This window comes from Sceloporus occidentalis, unplaced genomic scaffold, assembly GCF_023333645.1.
Source record: "Sceloporus occidentalis isolate IW3139 unplaced genomic scaffold, rSceOcc1.0.p SCAF_359, whole genome shotgun sequence".
NCBI classification, from domain to species: Eukaryota; Metazoa; Chordata; class Lepidosauria; order Squamata; family Phrynosomatidae; genus Sceloporus; species Sceloporus occidentalis.
The window spans coordinates 86,928-107,165 of record NW_028317339.1 but is presented as its reverse complement, the minus strand read 5'-3'; the positions used below and the strand labels follow the sequence as shown (position 1 = coordinate 107,165).

The window sequence follows — 20,238 nt, the reverse complement described above, 5'->3', positions numbered from 1 at the left end:
AATGCTTGGGTAGGGTCCAATATTTTCACTATAAAATATATTGGCAACATGGTCTAATATTTATATATATATTGACAGCAGGGGCTTATATTTATATATATATCAGCAGCAGGGGCTAATATTTATATATATATCGGCAGCAGGGGCTAATATTAATATTTATTGGCAGCAGGGTCTAGTATTTATATTCATATTGGCAGCAGAGTCTAATATATATATATATATATATATATATATATATATTGCCAACAGGGGCTAATATTAAAACCCCTTCAATCCCAGGGGTTTTTGGTACCTCAAAGCCCAGAGCAATTTTGCCATTTTTGGGGTATGTCGGTTTAGCGATGATTCTCTTTTCCTGTGAATAGTGTACCCATATAAACTATATATTGTTTTTTCAAGGAGAGATAGAGCTTTTGTTTGATACCATGATTAGCTGAAAATGAGAATGAGAAATTTAGTAAAAACTAGCGAAGATTAGAAAATTAAACTAATTTTTTTTTACATTTTCCCTCTGAAGCCTCACAAAATTAGGTAAAGTGTTGGAAAATCCCCTCCAAGTTTATCAATTCAGGTGTCCTGATTTCAGAAATACCTAATTTATATAGATTTTCCAGACTTTCCCAGCACCAGGGAGCATACTATAAGGTGTACAATTTTGTATAATTTTTATGCCTATGGCTTAACGGGTTTGGGGGTTGTGAACGGGGGCAGAAGGGTTATACTAGCTAGATGTTATGCTAGGGCAGTGGGAAGTAAGGTTTTTAAATAATTTTTTATTATCTTTTTTTATATATTTTTTTTAATTTTAATTTTGTAAACATTTTTTTTATTTTTTATATATTATTTTTACACAGAAATGGTTAGAGGTCCTCCTAGGGACCTCCTGAACATGCCATGTCACAATGACATCACAGCTCACATTATAATTTTTTTTTGTATTATATATATTATTATTTTAATGATTTATTTAATATTATTTTTTAAAAGAATTAACTTTTTTTTTTTTCTGCTTTTCTCTTTCAGGACAGGAGGGGGAGTGAGAGAGATGGTTTCTCACTCCCCTCCCCACGATCCCCCTGCACCGATCACACTGTGATCTCTGCGATCGCAGCGTCTCTGTGCCTCATCGGAGGGCAGGGTATCCCCGCAGGGCATATCCTGTCCTCCGATGACCTTCCGGGTTACGTCAGCAGTGACGTAACCCGGAAGGGAATGCCCGATCGCGCGTTTGCAACTGCGCGATCGCGCGATCGGGCACTTTCAACCGTAACAGCTTACCGGCTTTCATGCCGGAAGCTGTTACGGGAGATCGGGCAGCAGAAAGCCGGCGATGCCGGCTTCTGCTGCCAGGGGGGAGTCCAGGCTGTCAAACGACAGCCTGGTCTCCCGTGCAGCGGCAGGGATGTGTCCCTGACGCTGCACGAAGGGCTGGACGTACCGGGACGTCCATAGGGGTTTCTTTGTGGGCGTTTTTTGGATGTCCCGGTACATCTATAGGGGATTGAAGGGGTTAAAGAATGAAAAAGAGATAAGTACATATTATGTAGTTACAAAATGCACATCTAACACACATTATATATATATATATATATATATATATATATATATATATATATAGTGTATATGTACCGTTTTATAATTGGCCCCCCATGTGCCCCCCTAAATATGAAAGCTGGAGACGCCACTGATATAGGGGTGTAAGGCATTTTTGGAGGCAGTGGCATATAGGGGGTTAAAAGGCATTTCTGGAGGCAGAGTGGCATATAGGGGGTTAAAAGGCATATCAGGGAGGCAGAGTGCCATATAGAGGGTATAAGGCATTTCTGGGGGCAGAGTGGCAAGCCTGGGGGCAGATATTCATAACAGGTTATAACAGGAATAACCTCATACCTCTACTTTATTAAATACCTTTATCTCAATATCCTTGTGGAGAAGGGGTCTCCAGAACCGTACTCAATACTGCAAGTGAGGTCTGACCAGAGATCTGCCTTCTTTCTGTTAGTAATACAACCTAGCACCCTGCTTGCTTTTTCTTAGGCTTTCTTGGGGTATAAGGCATTTCTGGGGGCAGAGTGGCAAGCCTGGGGGCAGATATTCATAACAGGTTGGCAAATAAAAGGAAATAAAAACAAAAAAAACATTTTCTCAATCATAGCTTTTATTAAATATGAAAAAATTGTTTACATGCATTAATAAAGAAATAAAAGTTTCTTACAAGAATATCAGGAAGAATAACGCGACCACGGTTTTGTTCCACTGAATAAAATTGAATTTTTTCATCTAAAAACGTTTGCAGTAGCAAATGTTTTGATTCCATTATGCCTAATGTATTTAATTTATTAGGGCCTTTTAACACTTTTGCTTTCTGGCATTTTAATACAAATAATGTTTATAGTTATTTGTACGGCAAATAGTGTGACTCGGGTGTTACGTAACTGACTGCGAGTTCCTCTGGGTCCTCGGGTTGGCAGCATCAGCGGAGAAGTGGGAGACCCCTCGACTCGGCACAGCAGTCTCAGCCGTTGCGGAGAAGGGGGAGACCCCGAGCCTCGGCACAGTAGCCTCAGCCGCCGTGGAGAAGGGGGAGACCCCCGCCTCGGCACAGCAGCCTCAGCGAGGAAGAGGGAGACCCTCCGCGAGAACGAGGAAGACCCCGCACCTCTACGCAGCAGCCTCAACCACTGCAGACTGACAACAGGTCTGGTTCCTCCGTCTGTACGCGATCCTCTTCATGCCACCTAGTGGCGCCAGCGGAAACTACCTCTCCTTTTACTGGGCGGTTACGATCACGCCAATCACCGGCCATGGACCGGAAAGTGACGTAACGGACTTTCAATCATTGGCGGGAAACTATTTTGGCACCAAATCTCATTGCCTATTTAAAGGACTCAGAATCCTTCTATCATTGCCTTCTGATGGTCGTGCTGATCCTGATAGTACCTACTCCTCAGTAAAGCGTTCCTGTTTGACAACCGTTATCGACCCGGCTTGTTCTTGTTCCTGGTGTTCTGATTCCAGCTTGCCCCACAACGTTCCTGATTTCTGATTCCTTGACATGAACTCGGCTTGTTTACGACTATCCTGTACTCAAACTCTCTGATCTCTGTCTGTTGGACTGTGCTCTTGCTGTTCTACCTGACAATGGTGTCTACCTATACGCTGAGGGTGACATCGGGTATGTATAAGATGTGCGTGTGGGTAAAAGAGCTCGACCGCGATATAAACTATATGGAGCTGGTCTCCAAATGTTTCCAGAGCTGCTTTTCAGTCCCTGGGTGTTCGTATGGTATAAGCATTTGATGTGAGTGAGTTTGCGTGTTAGTATGTTTTAGTCTGTGTGTATGCGGGTGCTACTTGTCTGAAGCGCGCCAAAGAAATACTGCAGTCACTAGTAACCCTAGGCTCACCGCTGAGTTTTATATCATGATCTTTTTGTTAAAACTTATGCTCCTTTGCAATACCCTCATTCCTCTACTTTATTAAATACCTTTATCTCAATATCCTTGTGGAGAAGGGGTCTCCTGAACCGTACTCAATACTGCAAGTGAGGTCTGACCAGAGATCTGCCTTCTTTCTGTTAGAAATACAACCTAGCACCCTGCTTGCTTTTTCTTAGGCTTTCTTGCCTTCATTAACCATTTAACTTATTCTAGCAGGAATGTTTAAGCTGCTGGAAGACCTTTCACAACATCTCTTATAAATATATTAAAAAGTATAGGTCCCACTACTGATTAACTACACCCTTCTGTCTCCTGTCACTGAACCATAACCTTATCCAGTTAACTGGTACAATTTATTTATGGGTCTTTTGTGAGGGACAGTATCAAATGCCTGAAATCTTGATATTCTACGTTTATTGCTCCTCCCTGGTCTATCATTTTAGTTACCCAGTCAATAAATTAAATTAGAGTAGTTTAACAATATTCCCCTGCACTAAACCAGTGCGCAAGGGAAGAGGTAGTTTGGATGTTAAACTGATTTTCCTACTACTGACTTATTGGTCCATAGTTACCAAGGTTTTGTGGGAAAAAGCCTATTAGGAGCAGCACTCTGTACTCTCCCTTCGTCAGAAGCCAGCACCACTGGCCCCCTGCCAAATGACAGCGTGTAACGGCGCTCGCTGCAAGCGCCAGGATAGTGTCACACTTTAGCAGGGTCTCTCCTGCCTGTGCTGGCTGATGGACTATGGAGCCTGTTTACTGATCACATTGTGGTCAGCACATACAGATCATGAGGAAAAGAAGGAGAAAAATAGTTTCTCTCAACACAAAATTAAAAATAAAATGAACATGTATATAAAACATACTAATATAAAAAAGGTGTTATGGAGCATGAAGTGTTATGTTAAGTTCCTATCTGGGCATCAGTGAAGGATTTAACTTTAGTGTTTCACCATTACTGAACATAGTCAGTGAATAGAGAACGCAAATTCTTAGAAAGAAAAATGTCTAAAAAAGTAAATAACACAAGTGAGACCAACATAAAAAGAGTAAATTGACTGGGATTACTATAAACTGTCCAGGCAAAAACCTTGTGTTAATGAAGATGCCTTGATAATGTAGTAAGCTGTGTATACACCCATAGGTACCTACACTTACAAAGAACCATGATATATACAGCTTTTTTATTTCACAATACTATGTGTCTACAGCTTGTATAAGGTAAGAGTACAAATTTATGTTACATAACCGAAAAATGCATTCTAACACAAATGAAAAATCTATCCCTGGTTAAAAGAGAGTGAGAGAGCCTAGATTAATATATTTGGTGTATTTGCTAAATGCTGACTTGACCCAATAACCACCACTATAGAAGTTTTATCCCTGGGCATTCACTTATGAACCTAAACAACTAATACTCATTTTCTCCAGGATATGTAACCACCTTAAGACTCCAGTGAATCCCACTGCAGTGCATGAAGCTTTTAATCAAGCTGCACAACTACCACTCCAAGCAGTCACTACAGACTAGAGAACTCAGTCATGGATTAACAGTTTTTTTTCTGGAATACCATCAAAGAAGTATACAAAGAACCAAAGGTACCAGGGCAAGCGAGAATTAAGAATCTGTTGTGAGGTCCTCCAGCTGTCGGAAAAAAGGAAGCCAATTCATTGTTCTCCAGTATGGTTGACAGTAATGGTGACCAGTATTAACATTTAAAAGGAGTGCACCGTTGTTGTTGTTATACAAATCAAAAGCATATGTATACCAAATTAACAATGCAGAGGTACTGGTGGAGGCTTAAACGATACAGGAAATAGTCTATGAACAAGTATAGAAAGAAAAGGGGGGGAAAAGAAAATGCTTTGATTTTGGGTATTTTAATGAGAGCATGTGCAGAGTCGTTTCTAAGACTCCTTTCAGAGCCTCAGATCTTTGCCAAATCCCCGATGTCTTCCTACACAGTATACACTGTCTGCAATTGTATACGACATATAACATTATCTACTTAAAAGTAGCCCACTAGCATTGAGTATATCATCACTGTTTTAACAACACTTCCTCCAAGGTAATACATACGCATAATATGCATCATGAATTTGTTTTCACATGTACAATTGCATACATACATCTAAAAAACATCAATCACTTGACTCACTCTCCTCCCTCCCTTGAGCCCCTTGTCCTCTCTCTTTATTCAGGTTGTTTATAAAATCCCCCAGTGATCCTCTAGCTCTAGGACCTCTCCACATAGTTTCATACAGCTGCTCATGATCAGCTTTCCACTGGCGAAATATAGAAGAGCTCAGATTTGCATTATCCAGGATCAGATTCAGTGCATCAAGTTCCAAGAGTTTGGCCTGCACAAGAAAAGCATACGTTAATACGTAAAGATTAACATAAATAAGCTAAAACTGCTAGACCCACCCTCTAAAATTTTTGTATAAGGCGCACTGCTGCTGCTGCCTGGCAGTAAGCAAACAGTGCTTGCACAGTGGTAGGCCGGGGATGTGTCCAGACTATTTTTTTCACACTGGCTGGTTAAAAGATGCATTGAAATGTCAAACTCACCTTGAGAGTGCTTTGCAGTACCCGTAATGTGTGAGCTTTATGGTTTATGTCTGGATTTTTGTTTCTACGGATAAAGGACTTTCGGTATTCATCTCGCGTTAGAGTGGTCTTTGTACCAATGAGTGATACTCCACCTTGCTGCAAACAGGATATCATGAGTTTTAATTCATCACCTGTGAAAACAAGAAGGTGAATTCCTAGGACTGTGCAAAAATACAAACAAATACAGCAACCATATATCTTTTATCAAGTCAAACGAGAGCAAAACAATGTAACTTTAAGATCTTGACACATGAGGGGGAAAAACTTCAAAAGTCAAATATTGCATTACATGGTATATGGTTCATATAGTAACAAGTGTGTCAAGTTGTTTGTACTATGATTTAATCACTTCCAAGCTTCCTTTTCTGCAGAGTGTTTTATATTAAACACCCTGCAGAGCTGCTGGACTCAATTGTTTTAGACCACCACTATCTAGGTGCACCCTGAAACCCGCAACAAGGGGAGAATGCACAAGGGGAGAACACAGAGGGTACACTCGCCCATGGCAGTTAAACTGGTTGTGTTGCTTGCTCTGTGGAGAACAGCATCTACCTGGTGACTGAACAAGCTAACCCTTATTCTAGGAGGCTGTTGGCACACTAAAGTGTGTCATTAATTAGGGAGTCCTGACAGATTACAAAATTATTCACACTGATGATAGATGTACCTCTCAACTGATTAATATGGGGTTGGGTATTACTAGTAAGGAAACCAAAAGATCAATGGTAACCTATCCTTCAAGTATGTTACATCACTGAAAATGTCTTGAGACATCTTTATTTTCAGCATTCATGCATTATGGAGAGACGTTCACTGACCATCTGAATCAGCCCCTTTTACATCTGTCCATGCTCCTGTTGATACATCCTCTGCTTGAGATGCGAAGGGTTTGTCAGTCTTTGCATTCTTAGTCGGCGACTGAGCCATTTGTTTCTTCCCCAGAGTCATAGGTGAAGGAGGGATTAGAGATTGATGTGGCTAAAAAAACAAAAACAAAAAAAAAAAAAACCTTTAAAAAATGAATATGGAAGACTAAAGAGACGAATGGTAAGTACTTGTTACCGCGTGCTCACCGATTCTTGTATTCTAGACTGATCATCATCCTGTTCTTCTGCCTCTGTCTCACTATAACATTCTGAAAGGAGAACTTTAGTAACTAAAAAGTAAAACAATAAAGCTTATCTATTCAATTCACTTCCCTTATTGTACTCCTCACCCCCCTCTTCTAAATAGGGTTTTATACATACTTTCCTCTTGTTTGGCACTTAGTGTAACTTTGTGTTTCTGAAGTGTTTTTATCAAACACGTCACCCACCTGCAATAACAGAGAGAAAATAAATTATATAGCGTTTTGTTTACTTAACACAGAAGTGTTTCAGAAAAATAGAGAAATAGTCAACAGCAAAAACATGGCTACATCGGTTAATAAACGGTGGATAAAGTTCCTTTACTTGGTCTAAAACATAGTGGGACCTGCCGATGGCATAATCATGTATCAACCAAATTTCGAAGAAAAAAAAAATAAAACCTTACTTATTCATGTCATCCAGACTGTCTGCAGCAAACACAAATGGTTTGTATGTGGCATGCCTTAGCTGGAACTCACTGAGGAGAGAAACACAAAAATAAGGAGTATTATTATAAGCATATCTTTCACTCAGTGCCCGTTATCTCAATAGCCTTCCTCCAGACTCACTACTTCTTTTTGGGCTTGGCCTCCCATGTGCTTTCGAGTTTATATGAGGAAACAGCAAGCAGTCCCAAAGCCTTCTCATCCTGTAATGAATAAATGAACGTATGAAGTGGGACGCATTCCCTCTAATTAAACAGAGTTTCTTTAACAGGTGCTTCAACTTCGATTATAATTATCAATTGACTATTGAACTAAGTACAATAAAAGTAGTTTGGTCATCTCTACTCCCTGTACAGGTTATGCCCACTGCTGCCCCCTGAACGCATTAAGGACAAAAGGTATTTTACACAATTTTACTCTTGAGGATCCAAGGGACTTAAGCATTTTTTGCTTTTTTTATTTTTTTAACGGTAATTTCCCACTCTCTCATTTATTGTACTAACGGAAACCATATATTGACTATACGGGACAGTTATGAAATATTCTCATTTCTATGTTAGAAGTTAGTGAGGACAAAAAAAAATAGAAAAAACCTGCACATTGTTTGCAGTTGATCTCTTCAAAATAATATGTGCAAATACAGAACAACATCTTATATAGTCAAGTCCCACATACCTAGATATGTACTATGCATTCTCTGACTGGGAGATGCAACACGGGGGGGGGGGGTGTGGATACTGATGGAATGGCAGTCTGTGCACATAGAGACAATGCACTCTTTCACCTAACACTAGCTAGCAAAGCACACAACACTAGGTACACTACTGACTACACAGCTATCATACAACAAAAAGAAAAAACCCTGTGGGAGTGCCCCTTTAAGTATAGGTTGACCTTGGGAAGACACTAAGATTATTATTCTACCCACCTGGGGAACATTGTACCAGTATAGACGTTCTCCTTTCAAGACACACCAGCAGCGTTTCCATTTTTGGGACATGAAACCAGCATTTTCTTTCCTCTTCCACAGCCAGCCATCACAATCTGGGACCCCCAAGTCCCGGCAGGACACACGTCGGCGACTCAGCTTTGTCACAACACCTTGGAACAGGAAGGAAAAAGGGAAACTGATCATACACGTCAGAGAGTGAACAGTAAATGTGGTGTATAAATGAGGAAGGTTAAGGACCTTTAAAGCAAGAATTATGTATTTAAGTGAATAGCTAAAAACCAGTCTGTCTGCACAATAGACATTGCAAGTAATCACCTTTCTGATAACGGGGAGATCCAGTTGATTTCTGCAACAATAAAAATGAAAAAAATCCAATGAAGTAGTATCTGCCCTTTTGCCCCTCCTATAAATGTTGTACAGAAATAAATGCACCGCAGGGAAAGAAGAAATTAGAGCTCAATGTTAAGGTGTCCATTCTGATATATGGACTAGTGCAGAAGTATTATATATAGATAATAAATAATTACATATATAATTTATAATATTACCAATTTAGTTTGGACCCCTTTGCCAATCTGCAATTTCTTCACAGTTTCAGGGCTTTTAGTATGACTGACTTCCACTGCTGGCTCTACACTCCTAGAATGACCTGTAATGGAAAGAAATATGAATTAACCATCAGTCTTAAAAACAGTAAAATAAACTGTTCCTACCTGTGAATATAATTAAACAATACTAATTGTAATGGTAAGTAATCCTTTCAGGATATGTTAATTTGAGAACACAATAATTTGATGGGACATTAGAACTATTTGGCCAATTTTTCCCGCTTTAAAGTCTCAAACCTTAAATAAGTCTTTGGTCTTGTCCTAGATTCAGTATAAGCATACGTCTTATCCCATGTACATTTAAATTCCCCATCTGTGTTAACTCCTACCACTTCTACTGAGAGGATGTTGCACTTATCTTCCATCCTCTCAGTTAAGTAAAACAATAAATAACTTACATTACAGCTAAGCATCTGAACCCACTAATTTTGAGATATGAAGTATTGTTATGTGTTGATAATAGAAACTGAGGGCCTCGGGAATAACCACACATAAAATAAGACACGCAGCTGTTTCTTACCTTCTCCAATGTTAAGTTCTTTTTGCAGAGAACCAGGATTTGTGCCACTGAGCAGATTACTGTCAGACACCGATTGCCTCAGGACTACAGGAGCTGGCGATGAAGAGGGGGAACTACCAGAAAGAGTGAAAGAGTCATTATGTTCCATTGAGAAAGCATGAATGCAAAAGCAATGTATAGCAGGGTAATTGTGTGAAGATAATATAAAATTTACTATATGCTTTACCTAGCTGTTGGTGAAGTAACTGAACCACTTCGTGGACGTGAGGAGTGTTGGGAATTCTAAGAACAAGAAGGCAGCATTAAAAAATGATGTATAGGGAACATGAGTAAGTGATTGTGGTGGCTAAGTGGAGACAGAACAATAATGTAAAATGATTAAATAATAGGACACACACAAAATGCATCTTTTGCTTGCTTGATTTAATTTGTATTGTTTGAAAAGTAAATTTTGCACACACAAAGCACAGACAAGAAACAAAAATAGTTGCTATATTGCAGGGCTTGCAATCAGGGCCAGCCCTGCCATGGAGCAGAGTGGGGCAATTGCCCCAGGCGGCACTTTTGAAGAGGCGGCATGTTGCCGCCCCAAGCGCCTTTTTTTTTTTTTGAAGCGGAGGAGAGAGAGGGGCGCTTATCAAGTTTTCAGTACCCACTCGGAGCCCTTCTCCTCTGCGAGCCCTCTAGCTCGGTCTCGGTGCCGGCTTGTAATGCCGAGTGCCGGAATATGACGTCAGTGAAGCAGCGTGCACCGCGGCAGAGCAGGGAGACTCTCGCCGCAGGACTGCTCGAAGGTAAGTGAAGTACAAAGGGGGGGATATGGTAGATAATGAGGCGGTACTATGTCTTGGGCTGGCCCTGCTTGCAATCCAACTAGGTTGACGCAGAAAGACTTACACATGCTGGCGGAGCAGTAGTAGGCAGTGCTGGCTAAAACTTTAGAAAAAAATGAAACATTAGCGATGTTTAGTTGAAGTACAGATCCAGAAGATATGGTGCATGGAGACTATAAGAAGGAAGACAAACAATAAGGAGCACAAAAAGACAATGCAAACAGATCTGCAAAAGGAAAAGAGGGAAAGGCCTGATTTTTGCAAAATTCAAAGCAGTGGATTTAGTTTTTTTAGGGGACAATACAATTCATCTGTTATTTGTAAGTTATTTTATTATTATTATTACCAGTATAGTCATTTTCACAGTGTATGTTAATTGTGCAATGCAAATCAGTGAAACTAGTGTCATGTTAAAGATAATGTATGATGAATCCATGAAAGTCCCTAATAAACTACAAACAAAGCTGGGTGTAAGAACGTCTAGAGGTAAAAATTGTATGTCTCTAAGGAGAATGGATGTGTATTTATATAAGTCTAAAGTTATTTGGCACAGTCAATTTGATTGTTTTATGTCAATTTGCTTCCTTTCAATCTGGGTGCCGAGCAATACATGTATAGTAAGATTGGAAATGATTTTGATATAAGCCAAGACCTGGGTTAATAAGTGGCCAATAGAAATAGAGCAGAAGGGGGGATGAACAATGCCAAGATAGGTGTCAGTAACGTAACGCCTAACGATGCATGTTTACTCACAGTTAAATATTGGGTTTCCACAATGGAGTGTAATGTAACGTCTTGCTCCTTTTCAGTAGGGGAATCAGACAGATTTGTACAGATGGGCTGTGGATGGCTGGAGGAAGGCTGGCTGGATATAATGTGTAGCTGAAGATGATCACACACAGAGGTTTGCGTTTCTGGCAAGGAGGAAGAACCAAGGAGCGCTCGACTGACTGTAGAAATGTTTACTGGAATTGTGTTTCCACCACTAGGTGTTTGTAGTAGGTTAGAAACCTCAAAATCTGTGGGTGTAGAGGGTGTACTCCTTGTTGTAAATGAGGAAAAGCCTCTAATTTTTATATTAAGACTGGTGGATCTGTGTTTTGTTGGTGAAGTTGCCACTGTGTCTCCATATGACAAAGTGTGGCCTGTGTATGTTTGCTGAGGAGTGGCATCAGTGTGAATTTTCTTGGAGGCTGTGGTAACTGGTGATTGCAAGGGAGACTGGACAGATACTTTTTTTAGGACAAGAGTCACACAATCTGAATTTTCCACTAGTTTCTGTGCTAAGTTTTGTCGAGTCCAGCCAACCTAAGCAAAAAAACACACAACATTAGCATGACAACAGAGGCTGTCGTAAACACAGAAACCACAAAATCTACTTGACCTTGAAGGTCAAAGTCTCACTACTAAACGCAGACCGAAGGAGGTAACCAGATACATTAACGGAACTGTATGCTAAAGGCTGTTTCCATCCATATAGCTCTATATTATATGTCCCCCCAAAAATATAACTATACATTTTTTTAAATACTACAGGTCCGAGTCTGGGCATGGATGTGTGATGTTGCCCTCATGACCTGCTATAATTAAAAATGCAATGCAGTGGTGTTATCTATATCAGAATTATGTCAGAGCATTAATAATTCTCTAACGAGCAAGAGAACTAAAATGAGACGTGATGCCCACCTTCTATTCTCACCATAGAATTCACTCAGTCAATACTTACCACTATCTGATCGTTCACTTTAATTATTTCATCTCCTGAAAGGATTTTGTCACAGCGCCCAGCCGGGGACTGGAATGAAACGGGGGGGGGGGGAGGGGGAGAACATACATAAAGAACAAGTTTGTGCTCAATTTATAGGAGTGGGGGGGTTGCAGGGGTGTGTTAGGGTTCAGAGTAAGTGCAGGTGGATGAAGAAGAAAAAAATGAATACAAAAAAAATGAGAATAGAGCCAGGAGAGCAGACAAGAGAAGGAAGAATGCTAGTACTACTTTAAGCTTTAAAAGAAGATCAGCCAGCAGTACTTCAATGAGTCCACATAACAAGGACGTCAAGTGGTCACTAAAAAAAATTATGGATGGTGCACTGTTCTTTTTAGAATTAAGGTTTACGGGCAACAAACCCAGCTGCCCCTCACACAAGAACTGAGAGGTTTCTGAATAGTACATTCATGGATGAAGGATAAATTGAGTACGTTTGATGACATAGAAGGCAGATAAGAACCAGACTGAATCCCTATCAGTCCTTGGTCTGGTCCCATAGTGAGGATAGCTTTATGCCTATCACATGCACATTTAGATTCCCTCACTTTAATTGTAGACTATGACCTCTTGTTCCAGCATTCCTCTTCCTTTCTAAGCTTCCCTCCTGTGCTTCGTTAAATCCCTTTAAGTGTGTAAATGGTTCTATTTTAGCCCCTCTCTCTTCTTTCCAAGCTATACACATTATGTTTATAGTATAGTAGGCCTCTTCTGAACTCTCTTCAATGTGCAGATATCTTTCTGCAGATGGGTTTTCCAGAACTGTACACAATACTCTAGGTAATGTCTGATCAGATCTGTCCCATCAGATCTCCCTCTTTCTTCTAATAAAGCCTCTCGCTATACAACCCAGCACTCTCCAGCACCTTTAAGTCAGCATACCTTTTTGTAATATCACCAAGATATGACAAAAAGTACACGTCCCAAAATTGATCACTGAGGTACCCCACTAGTAAAAAGTCCTTCCACCGAATATATAACATTAAGTAAATCCTTCTACCTCCTGTCACTCAGCCATTTTGACATCCAAACCCAAAGACTACAATATATAACCATTATACAATAAGAGAATGATGTTCCTCTATCTAGTCACAGAAAAACATCCTCATGCTGAAGGTTACACCAACCTGTCTAATGTACATATTATCTAAAGGAACATTTCCTGGTGAAAAAAATATTCTGAAAGGCTGTACTTTAAAGAAGGTTTCTGACTCTCTGAAATACGAAGAAAAATCCCAGCATTGGGATTATAGAATAGAGTGCTTATTCTTTAACAAAGATGATGGGAAACCACCCAAATTCATGTTGCAAGGGAACTCCAAATGAATGCTGAAGATGTTGCACAACACTTTCAATTTTGCAATCTCTTCACATGACCCTTTCAAGTATTTGCAACGTCAAACGATGACTGTTCTGGTGAAGTTTTCTTTTGCATGTGCAGTGTCATACAATATTAATGATTTAACTAGTTACATCAATGACCTACACAGCTCAGGTCCAACAATGTCTACCAATGAAGCAAGATAAAACTTGTGATTCAGAGAAAAACCAATGGAGCCCAGATTCCCCAACCCCTTGCTCTTACAGACATGCAGTAAAAGAACAGGCTGTTTCTCACCCAAAAACATATTTAAGTCAAAATAGCTACTGGTAGTATTGGGTAGTGGTAGAAGAAAGATAATTTTTTAGTTTATATAGAGGGTGGACAAGACAAATTAAAAACCACAGGCAGCGGAGTTGGGTCATAAAGTCTGGGCACAAATTAAAAAGAATTAGTATGAAATTAGTAGCATCTAGCTGGGCAAGTGTTTATAGTTATGGGTAGTTTTCAAGATGCATGAGTTACCTCTGCTTCTGTCTCACAAATAAAATGTTGTCCAGATGACGTGGATTTAATGTCAATGCCCTGTAGAGCAAAACAGGTTTATATCAAACACCATTAAAACACAAATTTGGCTACTGCTAACTCACACTGCCATACTCCTTTTCACACCCAGTATTACACCCATGCCAAACAGATTCCCAGTCACCTTTTGGCTTGCCCATTCCTACCAGTTTGTAGTCTGGTGTCTCAGGGTGTATTTGTACAAGTTCAAGAGTTGCAGTCTGGTTAAGAAGGCTATCAGGACTAAAGCTTAGAATGCTCCTGCATATTCCACAAATATTCTGACACTGTAATTAGAAAATAGATACATATGATCTCCAAAAATAACATTTTACAGGAAATACAATATAACTTAATTAGTCTAGCAAGAGAAAGGGAAGATAACTTGACACAAAGCATATTTTTCAGGTACTGGTACAGCACTGGAACACAAATGATATTGTAATGTTTGAAAATAATTTTAAGAAGACGTTTACAAGACAGCAACAGATGCTAGGAACTCACAATCAGCAAAATCCTGTTCTCGATCCTCGGGTTAGACCAGTCCTGTAAGAAAGATGTACAAATATATATATAATGAGTAGATTACTTTGCGCCTCAATATTAGTAACTGAAACAGACAGTTGGATACAATGTCCCCTAAAAGGTTACTGTTTATTATACTGTGTATATAAGTATACAGAATGTGGGCATGCCTTTTTTTACTCGCATAACCCCTAAACAAATGTTAACCCATATTCTTTTCATTCCAATGTTATTAAGTGCTTAATAAGGTAATGTAAAATATTTTTTTTCCCGAGAGAAGGGGATTACTTGAGGAAAAGTGTGCCTTTTCAGCCTCAGCTGCATGAAATGGGTAACAGACTAGAACGACAAACATTCTAGCTCTCTATACCTCAAGGAAAATTCTCGTTTTCGTTTGTCTCTTCAACCCCGTGGTAGCAGAATTAGGAGTAGCTTCTTGTTTAGAACCCAGGCTGTATTGTAAGTATGTTGCGTGTAACTGCTTTAAACTTGAACTTGTTTTGCTGAAAATGTTTTTTGTAACCAGATCCTGAAGTGTAAAAATAAACTACCATTGCGAAACACACAGAGTTCCAAACAGTATTTTGGCACACGGATATTAAAGGCCAGCACAGTTGTAATCATGGACTAGTTTAATTAGCCTTGACCAGAGGACAAAACACACATCACATAGTTAAAACACCACTAAGCAGGAATATCAAACTCAACTTTTAATAAGATGCAGCATCATAGACACACAACTATTCTGCCTTCTTCCAGGTACCTCTATCTTATGGAAAAACCCTTTGTACATGCAGGTTTTCTCAATATGCCACCAGAGACAGTTTTAGAGATTAAAGTCACAGATCTACACCTATGTCTAAAGGATCAACACTTGATGAAATCTTTGTGGTCCACCACAGACTTGCTTGCATACAAACCTCATGCAAGTTATCAGCTAGTTCCATGCACAAAGCAATTATATCTCGACTCGCAGAGTAATCATTCAGCTGTGCAAACAGATATCTGTGGGTTAAAAAACAGTGTATTTAAATATAGACAAGCATGCTGATGGCAGCCACATAAAGATAAGACGGGCAAATATAATTTAAGGGGTTTTTACTGTAAAAAAAAAAAATGTGTATTTAATTTGACAGAAATGTGAACATAAGAATGCACAAGCCTTGAAGATGTGCTGGGCTAGGTTCTATATTGAATTTTAAGACCACTTGGTCTGCTTTTGTCATACAATTACTTATTTCATTTTGAAGAATACTTGATGTTTCTACACTAGGACTAGCGTCTAAAAGATATTTCCTTCCTTGTTAATATACAAAATATGTATTATCAATAATCTACAGAAAATATTAAAAAATATTGTAAAATGCAGCTATCGAAAGTTGCAGAATTTGTACAGTGAACAACCTGTTGAGCCAGGAGAAAAGGCTCCGTGCTGCTGACACAATGTCAATGATGCAGACCAGCTGTTTTGGAGTAGGGGAGATTGCAGTGGATGGGGAGTGCATGGAGGTCTTTCTGAGGCCAAGGATGTGTGAACACAACGACTGAGACACGCAACATAACTTCTCAGTCAGACTACGCAGGTTTTCCGAGTGCAGCTCATAGTGCTGGAGAGAGACAAAAATGAGGCATATGAACAAACAGGCTAAGAAATCAAGAGAGAAGACTGTTTAAGATATCTGTGTGTAGAATGCAGTAGAAACTGCCAGAATGCGTATGGAGCATACAGGTAGCATAAGGATAATGGTCAGACGTGGAAAAGGGACAGAGAAGGACATTTTTCAAAATAACTAGTTAACATGGATGTATTCAGCCAAAGGCATCTTCTGCAAGCCATTGAGCTGGATAACTAGGGATAGAGACTCAATGCATAGAGGAGGGCCTGATGAATCTATCCATGCATTTGTAATGGGTGGAAACATGAATTTAAATGAGATTATAATACATCAATATGCCTTGAAATGTGTATAATGACTGAAGTGCCCTTTTAACTAATATGTTTTTACTTTGCCTCTAACCAATCAAAAATATCTCAAGCAGTATTTGCTTCCTGTGGTATTGTCAACGACATATTTGCAAAAGAGCATCTCAGAGTCAGACTACTGTTTACTTGAAAGTACCCTCAAAAGGAAGATTCCTGTGCACATGGAGATTTATAGAGAATTAAAGTGGAGTACAAGTAAGTAGTGGTTTCTGAGATCTATAAAACAAAGCAGCATCACTAATATTTTCAGGAAAAAAAAGTGGTTTAAAAACAGATATGATAGGTCTTTTAGGCAAAAAAAAAGCCCTGTTGAATATTAATAAATTGAATGCCCCATGTGATATGATGGTGTCATTGTACATCTTTTCATTAATTGATCTACTTTTTTGGTTACATTTCTGAAAATGTTTCCCTTAAAACTTAACACATTGGCACTACGACAGATGAATTTTGCCCTTGTGGTACATTTATACATAATTTTATTCTTATGAGACTTTTATTTTATTTTTTTTTAAATTGAGAATGCAGTATAACAATTCTGTATGTAACCTTGTTATGGTATATACTAATTGTTATGCCCTGTCCACCCTTTGTACAGTGCTGCAGAATATATATTATATAATGCTATATAAGACAATAAATAATTGTTCAGCATGTATTCAGTAAAAATGGCTAGGATTTGGCTTCATTTATTTAGAGAACAGTTAAATCCAGATGTCTCCATTGGATAGCTCATACAATGTGTGGTCTCATCAACTATGATAAAACGTTTTTCATACTGCTACCTTTGCTAATAGCAGTCTCTCTAGACACACCTATAACAACTCATTTTGGGAGGTATACACAATGTTTCTAATGTCACACAATTCTCCCGCGCAAGATTATACACCAGTCTTTAATGATGATTAATGGTGATTAAAACACAACCAAACGCGAGGCCTTAAATCAGAAGCAAGAAAACAGAGGTTGGGAAATAAACTACAAGGCACTTTTCTCTCTCTTTCTCTCTAGTATCATCCCGAAATTCCTCTCTTACCAGGGCACACAGCTGCTCCACAGCCTCCAGAATAAGTTCCTGATGCCCAATGCTCCTCACCCCCAGGGCATCTAGGCGTTGGGGGGAAAGACTGAGCAAATCATGCCCAGTCACATCCCACTCCTGAAATGGATATTGCTGGAGTGAGGTGTCCAAGCCTGGGAAAAAAAACGAGGCGAAAGATCATGTCAGCTGGGAGCGATTTTATCTCTGGGGTCCTGTCATGGCGTCCCTGAAACTGGTCACCCCTTCTTTTTTTGACACGGTCACGAATATACACTATTTCACAAGCCCATCTCAAGGTCATTCTCCTCGGTTTCTACATACCCTGTTTTTAAACGCTTCCCTGCAAATATTGCCTTGTCCCCATTTTCCTGTCACCACGGTCTCTACCCTTGTCCCCTTTAATAGGTTTTAGTCACCGCCCACTTTGAAATGTTACAGGTGACCCGAAAGTTTAACAAAATATCCCATCCGCTGCTGCTCTCCGCTCTGTCGCTCTCACCCCTCAGGTAGCCACATACGGTCTCCCGACTCCAGTTGGTCACAGGCTCCATCAAGGCACTTCCTGGATGTTCACCTGAGTGACGTTACACAGGTAAGTCGCAGGAAGGAAGTTGCGGCCAGGCTCCGCCTGTCAACACGCTGCATTTGTCGGTCTGGGCATGAAAGATTTCTGTGGTTCATTCCCTCCCCTCTCCAGTATACTTTTAAGCATACGAGATTGCTAAACATGTGTAGCATATAACCCTGAAACGTTTATTTTGTTTCCATACGTCATTCGTTGTAGTCACCATATGGGCCAATTTTGGACAGCCCCAGCCACTTTCCTAATACAATATTGTCACTATTATTTTTAATTTCTCAGCAGGACTGACTGGTGCTGCGTGGTGAGTGTGTGAGTGAGGTATTTCGTTGTTTTTTTTTATTTGGGTGTTACATTGTTTGTATATTTAAAGTTGTATTTACATCTTTCATATCATTCATTTACATAAGAAAATTATCTTTGGTGTTATTTGTCAGGACAGGAAATTGTTGGAAGCTCTGTATCCCAAATTATAATACAGCTTTAAGCTTTTCTTGGTAAAACTTGATCTATATGAATATGTTTTGTGTGTAATAAATATATATTTATATATATATTATACACGTATACCTAGGAGAACTGTAGAACTAGAGCATGGACGATAATAAATGGGCTAAGAAAAATAATAAATATTATTTAGTACATTTTAGTTATAAAATCCCAGCAGATTTTACAGTGTACCATTCAAATTAAAAATGCAATCAGTCAACAAAACATATACCTGTGCTGAAAAAGGGGAGCCTGCCTTGCATGCCAATAAGCTATATTATATTGTCATTAAATTATTAGGGCCAAAACAGTTTAGCATCCACAGTTCCTAACTAAAAATGATGTAAGAAGGTAGGAATCATCCTGCACATTTATTAAATTGTGAGTGCATTTACAAAATGTGTGGTGGGTAATATATTAGTAGCAGAGGCGTATATAGGGTATGGCAGCCATGGCACGTGCCATGGGCGCCATCCCAAGGGGGGCGCCGGTGAGCGGCTTTTAAATGCCGCTCACCGCCATTTTTTTTTTTTTTTTATGCGGTTAAAAAGTGGTGAGGGAGGGGGGTTAAAAAGTGGTGAGGGGGGGGGGTTAAAAAGTGGTGAGGGGGGGGTTAAAAAGTGGTGAGGGGGGGGTTAAAAAGTGGTGAGGGGGGGGGTTAAAAAGTGGTGAGGGAGGGGGGTTAAAAAGTGGTGAGAGAGGGAGGGAGGGGGGTTAAAAAGTGGTGAGGGAGGGGGGGGGGGGAGGGGGGTAAAAAGTGGTAAGGGAGGGGGTGGGTTAAAAAGTGATGAGGGAGGGGGGTAGATATAAGTAAAGAGTGTGCATTAATGTGTGGATGCATTGAGTGAATGAGAGAGAGCATGAGTTAATGTGTGGATGAGTTGTCTGAAGGAGGGCGAGCATGAGTTAATATGTGAATGTATTGTCTGAATGAGGGAGAGCATGAGTTAATGTGTGGATGAGTTCTCTGAATTAAAGTGTGAATTAGTGAGTGACTGTAAAAGTGTTTGTGTATCATAGATGTATAATTGTGGAAGGGCAAAGATGGCACTAGCAGGAGGTTTGAGCCTTGGGGACCAACATGGCACAGGCAGGGTGTATATGGGACAAAGATGGCACTGGCCGGACTGTTTGGGGACAAAGTTGACTTGTGGTGGGCTATTTGGGGACAAAGATGGCAAATCTTATGTGTGTAATCTGGGTGCTGGTCAGGTTCTATGTCGGCAGTGTGGACGCCAGGGCTGGCTTTGCGGTGTGCAACCTGTGATCTATGCCTGTAATTTAGGGGGTTTTAAATATACCTTTAATGCTGTGTTTTTATGTGAATTCCAATTGATCTTTACCTGCAAAGCTGGGTTTTTGTGTTATGCTGTAGATCCATATCTGCTATGCTATGTTTCCATACATTATTTATGTGTACCTGCA

The 20,238-nt window shown here is 39.8% G+C and overlaps 1 protein-coding gene across 1 annotated transcript in view; it reads right to left on the bottom strand.

Annotated features, from left to right (window-relative positions):
- The window catches only part of LOC149273801 (connector enhancer of kinase suppressor of ras 1-like), a 35,644-nt gene extending 17,349 nt beyond the window's left edge, over window positions 1–18,295 (bottom strand). Inside the window, exons 1-19 of the mRNA XM_089505994.1 lie at window positions 18,244–18,295; window positions 17,739–17,896; window positions 16,123–16,325; window positions 15,639–15,723; window positions 14,698–14,739; window positions 14,361–14,480; window positions 14,155–14,214; window positions 12,270–12,338; window positions 11,660–11,851; window positions 9,937–9,992; window positions 9,711–9,823; window positions 8,559–8,731; window positions 7,754–7,833; window positions 7,591–7,662; window positions 7,305–7,372; window positions 7,131–7,192; window positions 6,876–7,035; window positions 6,016–6,188; window positions 5,707–5,804 (exon numbers count right to left, since the gene is read on the bottom strand). Coding sequence (XP_089362120.1) covers window positions 5,707–5,804; window positions 6,016–6,188; window positions 6,876–7,035; window positions 7,131–7,192; window positions 7,305–7,372; window positions 7,591–7,662; window positions 7,754–7,833; window positions 8,559–8,731; window positions 9,711–9,823; window positions 9,937–9,992; window positions 11,660–11,851; window positions 12,270–12,338; window positions 14,155–14,214; window positions 14,361–14,480; window positions 14,698–14,739; window positions 15,639–15,723; window positions 16,123–16,325; window positions 17,739–17,896; window positions 18,244–18,295 — 2,036 coding nt within the window. The remainder of the gene's footprint in view (window positions 1–5,706; window positions 5,805–6,015; window positions 6,189–6,875; window positions 7,036–7,130; window positions 7,193–7,304; window positions 7,373–7,590; window positions 7,663–7,753; window positions 7,834–8,558; window positions 8,732–9,710; window positions 9,824–9,936; window positions 9,993–11,659; window positions 11,852–12,269; window positions 12,339–14,154; window positions 14,215–14,360; window positions 14,481–14,697; window positions 14,740–15,638; window positions 15,724–16,122; window positions 16,326–17,738; window positions 17,897–18,243) is intronic.
- Window positions 18,296–20,238: the final 1,943 nt, after the last annotated feature.